This window comes from Cygnus olor, chromosome 24 (assembly GCF_009769625.2).
Source record: "Cygnus olor isolate bCygOlo1 chromosome 24, bCygOlo1.pri.v2, whole genome shotgun sequence".
Lineage (NCBI taxonomy): Eukaryota > Metazoa > Chordata > Aves > Anseriformes > Anatidae > Cygnus > Cygnus olor.
Window position 1 is genome coordinate 4013795 of NC_049192.1, and position 10256 is coordinate 4024050.

The 10256-nt window shown below is 61.3% G+C and overlaps 1 protein-coding gene across 4 annotated transcripts; it reads left to right on the forward strand.

Moving 5' to 3' along the window:
* Nucleotides 1-81: 81 nt before the first annotated feature.
* LOC121059159 (alpha-1,6-mannosyl-glycoprotein 4-beta-N-acetylglucosaminyltransferase-like) lies at nucleotides 82-9208 on the forward strand. Of its 4 annotated transcripts, XM_040535612.1 has the most exons (5): nucleotides 82-1006; nucleotides 1156-1417; nucleotides 6482-6616; nucleotides 6919-7066; nucleotides 7968-9208. In XM_040535612.1, exons 3-5 carry the CDS (start codon nucleotides 6506-6508, stop codon nucleotides 9110-9112), a joined length of 1404 nt encoding a protein of 467 aa, XP_040391546.1. In that variant the 5' UTR covers nucleotides 82-1006; nucleotides 1156-1417; nucleotides 6482-6505; the 3' UTR covers nucleotides 9113-9208. The 4 variants fall into 4 exon arrangements, with proteins under 4 accessions (XP_040391546.1, XP_040391545.1, XP_040391543.1 ...); XM_040535611.1 differs by lacking the exon at nucleotides 1156-1417; XM_040535609.1 differs by lacking the exons at nucleotides 82-1006; nucleotides 1156-1417 and adding an exon at nucleotides 2333-3037.
* Nucleotides 9209-10256: the final 1048 nt, after the last annotated feature.

Sequence of the window (10256 nt, forward strand, 5' to 3'; positions counted from 1 at the left end):
CTTTTGAGCTTTAATGTGACCAGAAACAGTTGACAAATGAGATGCATGGGGTTTTTTACTGCCACATGATTGCATTCAAATGCGGTGTGATATTTCAGAGTCTGAAAGCAGTAAGCAAAGCAGCAACGATCAACAATAATACTGATTCACAGTCCAACAGATGTTTAAAAACCAGCATACATGATCAAACAAAGGCGTTATTTCAAAGAGGATTTGTAAGGCAAAGGTCTTTCCTGAGTGTAAAGATATTCCAAGTTCTCACAGTGATGTTCCCCTTTGAAAAGAAGATCTAAACTTCTAAAACTTTTCAGAGGTACTTCTTCAGGTACTTTTCAGAGAAGATGGAGGGAGAGGAGATGCAGGGGATAAACTAACGTAACTTGAGCAGCTGTGGAGGACTTGAGTCTGTTTTTTGTCAGAGCAGTGGAGCAGTATTGGCCTGTTGACACTGGAAAGCCCAGAAGCAGTCAGCGATTTAGTTCTTGACTAAACAAATTAATTGCCGTGAGGAAGAAGAAGCCCTGAAACTTTCTGCAGCCGCTGTGGCTCTGGGGTGCTTGTTAGAATGGTAGAATATCCCGAATTGGAAGGGACCCACAAGGATCATCGAGTCCAACTCCTAGCTCCACACAGGACCAAAAATCAGACCCTGTGTCTGAGAGCGTTGTCCAAACACTTCTTGAACTCCGGCAGGCTCAGTGCCATGACTGTCACCCTAGGGAGCCTGTTCCAGTGCCCGACTGCCCTCTTGGTGAAGAACCTTTTCCTAACGTCCAGCCTGACCCTCCCCTGGTGCAGCTCTGTGCTGTTCCCTCGGCTCAATGGTCACCGGAGAGAAAAGATCTTGTTTGAGGAGGGTGTGGGGTGCTGAGGCTGGGCCTGTGAGGAGCAGCCGGTCGTGTCCGGAGTGAATTGGGCAGGAAATTCAGTGGGTGAGCATCTTGCTGCTGACAGACGTGGGTCTCCTGGAGGAGTGGCAACAGGCAGAGGAGGTGCTGGAGCGTGGGTGAGTAACGGCGGAGGTAGTAACCCTGTACTGAGTTCTGTTGTCCACCAGTGACTGAGCTTATCAGTCCTGTCTGACATCAGATCCTGTCTCAAGCAGGGGTAACAAAGCATTTCTTGTCTGTTGGCCATGTATTCTGTTTGGTGAAGCTCCTGGAAAATAGAGGGTGACTGGAAGGAGCGGGAGTTCTTCATTTAATATGCAAATAACCCACAGTCCCTGTGTAGCTGCCTGGCAGGAGTTTCTCGCATGTGCTTCTGCCACAATGTAAATCACCGCCAAGGACATCTGCCCCAGTCTTGGACCTACATTAGAGCTCTGTGATGTTGACTTCAAACAAATGCATTTGGGAAAACTCCTGCCTCAGTTTCCCTTTTCTCTGCTGCTGAACAAATATTTTGGAACTGACAGGTTAGTTACAGTGCAAGAAAAGTGTGTTACAGCTGGGATAACAAAGCGGGTTCCCATGACACTGGAGCTTGGTCTGCCCTGCAGTTGCCTTTGGCGTGCAAGAAAGGAAAGGGTGGCTTTTAAGTGCTGGGGCGGCTGCTGCTGGGGGGGGATTTTCCATTTAAGCATTGTGCAGTACGTGCATGTGAAGTGGCCGTGCGGAAGGAAGCTGATTCAGGACAGTGCGTGAGTATCAGAGTCGTCTTTGTGGTGGGGCTAGGGATCGCTGAACTCAGCGACAAGCCCCTGGTAGTCACGCGGTGTAGTTCCTCTGCTCGAGAAACTCCTCCAGCAGTACGTGGTCCGGACCACAAATGGCTCTCAGCCCCGTAGCTCTCCCCCGGGCAGCTGGGCTTGTGGCCAGAAGGGGCGGTTTGGGGCACGGCAGCGGGCAGCAGGAGGGCAGGGCGCTTCCTGCGCCCAGCAGGCTTGTGGTTTGAAATTTGGATATTGAAATGTGGACGGAGAACCCTCACGGGAAGAGCCGCCCTGCGGTCTGCGCGGGGCGGTGAGGCGGCAGGGGTGCTGCGAGGCCGTGCTCTGCCTGCCCGCGTGCGGAGCTGCAGGGCACGAAGCTCCCCTGCCCAGGAACCCCTCGTGCAGCTTCCACGGCGAGGCGAGGGGCTCCTGGCCAGACCTCAGCCCTGAGCATGGGGTTTTCCGCCCCTTGCCCCCCACACGCAGCCCTTGCAGGAACACTCTCCGTGCTCTCACCAGGGTGGGACACGAGTGGGGTGAGCTCCTTCCACTCGAGCTCGCCGAAAGCTTTGTGCTCATCCCTCTGCCTCTCGTCTGGGTCACCAGCTGCGAGTGATGCTGTGACAAAACTGCTCCCTGCTGGGGCTCCGGGGAGAAGCTTGGGGTGAGGATAACATCCGCTGGTGGTCAGCATGGGTCCGTACCGCGATGTCCGGTGCCCCGATGCTCTCCCTGGTGCATGGGGCCCTGTTTTACCTCCGCTTTGTTCCGCTTGGGCTCCTGAATAATGAAGGGCCGTAAGCTGATCCGGCACGGCGCTCGGGTTTCCACACGGAGGAAGTCGGGGAGGCTCGGCCACCACCACGGCCTCACCCTGCCCCTCGCCTTGCCGGGGTTGAGCGTCAAGCTGGGTGCTGCGGGGTCGGTGGCCATCCCCTTGTGCCTGGCCTGGGTTTTCCTTGCCACTGGTCCAGCTCTGTGCCCCCGGTAATTCAGTAGGTGAAAGGTGGGAGAGCCCAGCCCCGTGCTGGTTGTGCCTGGACGCCGTGGCCCCCTTCTGCAGCACCCCCAAACAGCCTTTGGGATTCCCTGCCAAGTGCAAGGACAAGAATGGGGCCAGGCTGCGAGCGAGGGGACCTGGCACTGGGGCTGTGCCAGTTGCAAGCCCGGGGCTGGGTCCGGGGCCCCGCTTCCTCCCGCTGGGGCAGGAAGCACCAAGCCCCGGTTCCTTCCTGCGCTGGGCTCGGGGCCGTGACAAGAACGGCCCCGACGCCTCCTTCAGTTTGCGGCTGAGCAGCAAATCGCTGCCGGCCCCGCTGCAGCTCCCCTGGGCCTTCCAGCACGGGAACGGCCCCGCTCTGAGAAGCCAGGGCCGGTCTGAAGGTAGGAGAGGTCCTGGCCAGCGAGGGGATGAGGGAAGTGGGATTGTGCTTCGGATAAATGCAGTGGGAGAGAAGCGGGGCCACCGGCACGTCGCCATGTCAGGGGGTCGGGACGCGGCTCTGGGCTGGGGGTGCTGCAGGTGATCGGCACTGGGCACCCTGGCCACGAGGGCTGCCGCGTGTCTTGCACGGCTCAGGTGAAGCAGTGGCGATGCGGGGACGGACGGAGGGTTGGCGGGCGGAGGAGCTGGGCTCCTGCTGTCACAGCACAAGGAAAATGAACGGGGAGCAGCGAGGCGCGATGGCTCTGTCAAGGCACGGTGCGATTTCCCCACGGCGGGACCCAAGCAGTGGATTCCCGAAGGAGTTTGGGGTGCGAGGGCCTGGCGAGAGCCCTGGGGGGGGCCGTTCCCACCTGTGGCTGTGGGGTCGATGATGGAGCGGGCGGCTGCATGGGCTACAAGCGGTGCTGCCGTAGGATGCCCAGTCCCGGGGGAGGCTGGGGCTGCCCTGACCCCACAGCAGGGCTGGGGGCCCTTCGCCCAGCCTGGCTGGTTCGCTGAGCTCTCGCTAGCACGGGGCTGAGGCCGCCCGCGGACGCTCCTCCTCTGCCGGAGGCAGGTGAGGGCTGGGGTGGGGCTTTGCAGAACGAGAAACCAGATCCCGGCCAGAGAAGCTGCGGACGGCGAGCCCGCACCCACACCCCAGGTCCCCACGTGCCCCGTAAGTCTGTGCCGTCCCTGTCGGATCATCCGGAGCGGTGCTGGGGTGCGAGCGGTCGTCCTCGGGGCCGTGGGATGGGGCTGCACGGGAAAAGGGTGCCCGGGCACGAGGGCAGGGCGCTGGGGCTTCCCCATGCTGTTGGCTGTAGGGGCCAGGTCGGACCTGGCTGTCCCGTTATCAAGCTGCCCTCGGAGATCCCTCTTGCTGCAGGGAAGTAGGAGACCTGTGTCGATCTAAAGCTTTGGCTCCAGGAGTTCTGGGGTGGAGAAATGCGTCTTTTCCCCTCCTTCCTCCCGCTGGGCTGACCTTTGAGCAGGGAGACCCGTGGGGCACAGGGCAGGGCCCTAGGCTGGTTCCCAGGACCGTCAGCGCCCCGTCCCACGCAGCCCCGAGCGGCTGGGATTTGCCCTCGCGGGGCTCGGTGCTGCCCCGGTTTGTCACTTCCTCCGCTCGTGTGAGCAGCGGTTCCTGGCGCTGGGTTAAGCCGTGCCCGTATCTGCCCTGGGCGCCCCGCCGGGCAGCGGTGAGGGGCGCTGAGCCCTGCCTCGGGCACCCGGCCCTCACCCCGCTGGGCGATGTAGCCCTTTGCCCTGCCTCAGTTTCCCCAGCGCCACGGGGCAGCTGCAAGCCCCGGCTGCTGCCATTCCCTGCGAGCAGCCCGACCTCTCCCAGTGCCACAGGCAGCAGCCGGGAGCATCCGGCCTCTGCTCGCAGCCTTTGTGGAGCGAGGCCGCGCGTTTCCTCCTCCTTCTTCCTCTCCGCTGCGGGACGGAGTCAAGGCCGCTGCTGTCGTGGAGCCCGCTTGGCCGCGAGTCTCCTGACAAAGCGGAGGAGCCGCGACGTGCCCGTGGCACCGCGGCGTTGTCCCTGCTTGTGCTGATCTCACCGGGCTGCCGGAGGAAAAAACGAGAAGTAAAATTAGGGAGCTAATCATCATTCATTCGTTACCTTCTGTCCTCGGCTAAGCCTGCAGAGCGATGCCGGAGGCTCCGGGAGTGTGTGACCAGGGGGGACCAACCGCAGGGACCCGTTCCCTGTGGGCTCCCCTCTCCCTGCTCCCCACCAAACCAAGCCTCGGGAGGCTCTGGGGCTGCCCGGCAGCGCCGTGTTTCCCACCCAGGACCCGACGCTGGCAGCCAGAAACCTCACAGAGCATCAACAGGAGCAGCCCCGTGCGGGGTCGGGTGCCGAGCCTCGGCCTTCCCAGCTCGTCCCCTGGCTTCGGTGCTGAGCTTCCAAGTCCCGCAGGGGAAGGAGAAGCCCAGAGGCATGGGGAAGAGCTGGCTGCAGGGCTGGCCCAGGGCAGGGAGCACCCCAAATCCCGCTGTGCTGCGCCCTGGGCCTTGGAAGAGGTTTCAAACAGCTCTGAGAGCTTTGAAGAACCGGCGATAATCAGAGCGCAGCCATCGCGGCGTCTCCTTTGTCCCCTTCCCCGACACCCGCTGGGTTCCAGCCAGGTGAAGCGGCTCCTCTGCTCCCCTTGGCCGGGATGGGGGCTCGTTAACGCTGCGGCCAGCCAGCCCTACAGGTGGGGAGCCGAAAGGGGTGAGAAAACAAGGCTGACCCCAATAACGTGACGCCTCGGCTGACCCCAGCTGTGTCAGCTCAAAGGCTGAGCTCCCAAGGGCCCGGCCGAGGAGCCTGGGGGGCGAGCACCCTTCGGAGGCTCCGCTTGGCAGGAAACCTTGAAGCAAGGAAGAGGCCGAGGGGGAAGAAAAAAGGGAAGAGGCTGAGCTTCCACAGCCCAGCGGGAGCAGCCACGGTCCCCCCCCCAGGAAGCAGGGCAGGCTCAGAGGGCAGCTCGGTGTGTTGTAATTGCTTATCTCTGAGTAACGAGCAGCGTTCCCGGGTGAGGTCAGCAAGGACGGCACTGGCTGCTGCGGCGGGGGGGCCGTGCTGTGCACTGACCCGTTGGGACGTTAACACCCCCCACCAAAGGATTTTGGGGGCCGAAACCATTTTTTTTCCCCTCCAAATAATCGGGGCCCAGCACCTGCTCCAGGGCAGGGCTGCGGGAACAGAAGCGCCAGCCGCTGCGGTCTGGGGAGCGTGGGCGTGCTGGGAGCATCCCCGGCAGGGCTGGGCGAAGCGCCCTGTCCCCTGCTTCAGAGGCGATTCGTTTCCCCGTCCGTGCTTTGAGCAAGGCTTCAACTTCCCCCGGGAGCTGATGCAGTTTTAAAGAAGTCCTGGGTGAAGCCTGGCAGCTCCTGGCTTTTTCCTGCGCTGCCTGGGAGGGCTTTTCCTCCGCGGGTCCGTGTTGAAAGGCGCTTTCACCCAGACAAGCGGGCGCACTGTGAGCGCTTTGGATGCGCACGCTGCATCTGCCCCGCAGGGCTGGGCGCTCGCCTGCTCTCCGGTTTCCCCTTTTCCAGGGCAGCCCCAGTCGCATTTATAATGGAAAAACCCCAGATAAACACAGGAGCCTTTTAGTCTCCTGCCACGCCTCTGCTGCGAGGGAAAATATCTTAAGGGCAATGTTGGCTCCTTGAAGGTGACTTCCCCCTCACCCAGGGACAGCTTTCTTGTCATTCCAAGCAAGGGACGTGGCTGGGCAGGGGTGAGCGTGGCTGCTGGCAGCTGCCTGGGATCAGCGGTGGTGGCACGGGTCGGAGGGGCAGGAGCAGGGGCTGGGGGCATTGCCTTGTCCCTGCGGTGCTGGACGGGCAGGAGGGTGCCTCCCCTCGGGTCGCGCTGTGCTCTGATCTGCCTCTTCCTCCCGCAGGCCTCAGCGGGCTGGCCCGGTGCTATGAGATGCTCCCCGAAGCGCTCCCTCACTGCTGCGCTCGCAGCCTTCGTCGTCCTCCTCCTCTTCCTCCTCCTGCGTAGGGACAGCTGGCAGGAGCAGGAGCCCCTCGAGGTGAGTCCCGCACCGGTGCCGCCCCCCTGGAGGGGGCACTGGGATGTCCTCCAGTGCACAGCCCCTGCCTCCCTGCCCCACGTGGATCCTCACGGCTGGTTCTGCTCCCTCCCTTGTCCCGTGTCATCCCCAGCCCTGCCTTCTGCCCTCCCTGGTGTTGCTCTGTGTGCTTGGGGCTCCCCCAGAGGAGGATTTGGGAGGGCGGATGGGGGCTCTCCCTTGCCCTTTGCTCCCCCCACCTCGCGTGCACGCGTCCGTCAGCAGCCCGGGCTCTGAGCTGGCCGCCTGCGGCTCCCATCCAGGTGGAGTTTACGGACCTACCCCCAGACACCGCCCTGCAGATGCTGAAGCCAGAAGGGGCCCTGCACATCCTCCAGGACCTAGACAACCTCTCTGCGCCCCACAACGTCTCCTACCACCTTCTCGCTGGCTCCCTGTCACCCCGCAAAAGTGAGTGGCTCTGGGACCCCGGGTTGGGCAGGGCTCTGTCTTTGCGGATCTCTCCCAGCAGGAGGTGGAGCTGGTGGGGCTGGGTGACTGGGGCAACCCCCGGGTGGGAGATGCGCATCGAGCTCTTGGACAGGTACGCGAAAAGCAAATCATGTGCCCTGGGAAGGAGCTTAGGGCAGCCCCGTGCACGTTCATGCCAAAACCAGTGACCTAACACGGAATCATAGAACGGTTTGGGTTGGAAGGGACCTTAAAGATCAGCTAATTCCAACCCCTGCCACGGGTGGGGACACCTCCCACTGGATCAGGTGGGCAGAGCCCCATCCAACCTGGCCTTGAACACCTCCAAGCATGAGGCATCCGCGGCTTCTCTGGGCAGACACATGCACTGTGCTGTACAGACCAGGAATGAGAGAAGTTGCAGCAAATCTGAACAAAAACCACAACTCGTCATTGGGAAAGGCACAAAATTGCCTCATCCCAGTGTGGTTGCATCTTCATGAGGTTCAGAATGGGTTAGAGACATTGCTCCCAGGACGCGTAGCTGTACCATGAAGCCATCCCAGCCCCGCAGACTGTATCTGCACTTCCTTCCCCATGTTTTGGGTTTTTAAGGTGTGTTTTTTTTTTCCTAAATCTTTCCTCTTTGGAGGAGTCCCTGACTTCTCATCCTGTCCTCTCCCTGCCCGTTGGTACAGTTTTTGGTACCTCCTGAGGTGCTGGTGGCTTCAACTCCAGGAAGGACCCTGAAGGCCTTGGACATGAGGCCATATATAGGACTAACTGCGTGGGTTGGCTATGTGGAGAGCTTTTTGGAGCCCCCTTCTTGTCGGAAAAATCTCCCCGTGGTGCATCCTGGGTCTCCCCCTCAGCCTGCTGATGCCTTTCCTTTGCCTTGCAGAGTTCTTGGCGGTGGGGCTGGCGTCAGTGCGGCGGCCACGCGGCTACTACCTCCCGGCCACGCTCATGTCCCTCTTCAAGCAGTCAACAAAGGAGGAGCTGCAGGAGATGGTGGTGGTGGTGCACCTGGCTGACAAGGACCCTGGCTGGAATGCCCGGGTGGCCGCCGACATCACCCGCAAGTTTGCTCACCACATCCTCCTGGGCCGGCTCCTGCTGATCCACGCTCCCCAGGAGTTTTACCCCACCCTGGAGGGCCTCAAGAGAAACTACAACGACCCGGAGGAGCGGGTGAAGTTCAGGTCGAAGCAGAATGTGGATTACGCGTTCCTTCTGGCCTTCGCCGCCAACCTGTCCTCCTACTACTTGATGATTGAGGATGACGTGTGGTCTGCCAAGTCCTTCTTCACGGCCATCCGCAAGGCGGTGGCCTCCCAGGAAGGCACGAACTGGGCCACCCTCGAGTTCTCCAAGCTGGGCTACATCGGTAAGCTCTACCGCTCCAGTGACCTTCCTCGCCTGGCTCGCTTCCTCCTCCTCTTCTACCAGGAGATGCCCTGTGACTGGCTGCTGGTCCATTTCCGCCTCCTGCTCACCCAGAAGGACGTCATCCGCTTCAGGCCCTCCCTCTTCCAGCACATGGGCCTCTACTCCTCCTTCCAGGGCACCGTCAACCGGCTGGAGGACGACGAGTTCGAGGCCGACGCCATGGACCTCCCAGACAACCCGCCCGCAGCCTTGTTCACCAGCATGACCGTCTTTGAGAACTACGAGCCCCTCAAGGCTTACAGCGCAGCAGGGGGTTACTTTTGGGGGAAAAGCCCGGGAGATGGCAGCATCTTCTGCATCGTCTTCCAACAGCCAGCCCGCATCACCCGTGTGCGGGTGCGGACGGGCTCCAGTGAGCGCCAGGGGGACTTCTTGCGCGCAGGGGTGCTGGAGCTGGGCCGGAGGCGACGGGCCGACGGCCGGGACTGCTCTGCCTACATCACCGTGGGCACCTTCGAGAAGGGGCTCTTTGAGCGGCGGGGGCTGGAGAAAGGAGTGCCCAGCCCCGTGGAGTGCGTGCGGATCCGGGTAACCAAGGGCCAGAGCGAGTGGCTCATCATCCAGAGCATCGACATCTGGACCGCGGCAGACACCTGACCGCGGGGCGCTGAGGCGATCGGATTTTTGCACTACGAGGAGCTTTATTTTTCTCAGCCCCTTTTCGGATGGGGAATTAAATTATTCAGTCCTGCCGGTCCTGCCTGCTGTCTCCAGAGGGATGGCAGGGCAGCGAGGAGGTGGATGGGGTCTGCCCGGGGACCACCGTGCTGGCCTGGGGGATGCTGCAGCAGGCAGTGCCCAGCCCCAGGTGGTTGGGTTCTGCTGTGGGGCTGCAGCCCCTGTTTGTAGGGGGAGAGTGATCCACGTCTAGATCTGCGTGGTCTGTGTGCCCAAACAGAGGTACCAGCTTCCCCGCTTAGAGCAGGGCCCTGCTTCCTTTGCCTCCTGGTGTCCTTCGTGGCACCTCCTTTTCCCTGGGGCCCCCCCGACCCAAACTTCCCCCTGGGATCCCAGAGCCCTCTAACGCTGTATGGGGCCTGGGTGCCCGCAGGGCAGGCAGAGCGGTGCTGTGTGAGGGACGTGGTGGCCGCATGGCTTCCCTGGGTGGGAAGTAGGAAGCATTTCCTCCTGAGCAGGATGGTGCAAGGGACAGGGCTAATCAGCTAATTAATCAACCAAGAGACTAATTAGCCAGGCAGCGGCATTTTTTGCAACCTCTCTGTATCACACCGTCCCCATCTTAGCTGTCTAACCCACCGCTTCCTGATTTCTAACCTGCGGCTGTTTTCCTCTTATCCCGTTTCCAAGCTGTTCCAAGGCCAGAGGGCAAGGGAGGGTGTGGGGGTGCTGCTGCTCCCCGAACCCCAGGAGCAGGGACTCGGGAGTCTGGGTGCTGGCAGCAGGACCCCTGCCACTGGGGATCGCTGATCTGTGCTGCTTCGGAGGGGCACCAGCCACCAGATGGACCCATCGGACCGGCGCAGTCCTTGCACGCCACCCAGGGCAGCTCCCACCTCTCAACTCGTGCTCGGGCCCTTCAGGCAGCTCTTCCCTCTCCCTGCAGCGCAGCTGCCAGGGACAACGCGCTGTGTCCGTGAGGGATTCACCCCCAGAGGGAAGGACAGGGGGAAAAAGGTAACAGAAAATATGACCTCAGTATAATTCAAAGCCCTGGGTACGTTTTAGGCGAGCACGGTGCTAAAGGGTAGCTGGGGTACACGTAGGCTGCTGGAGCAAAGCC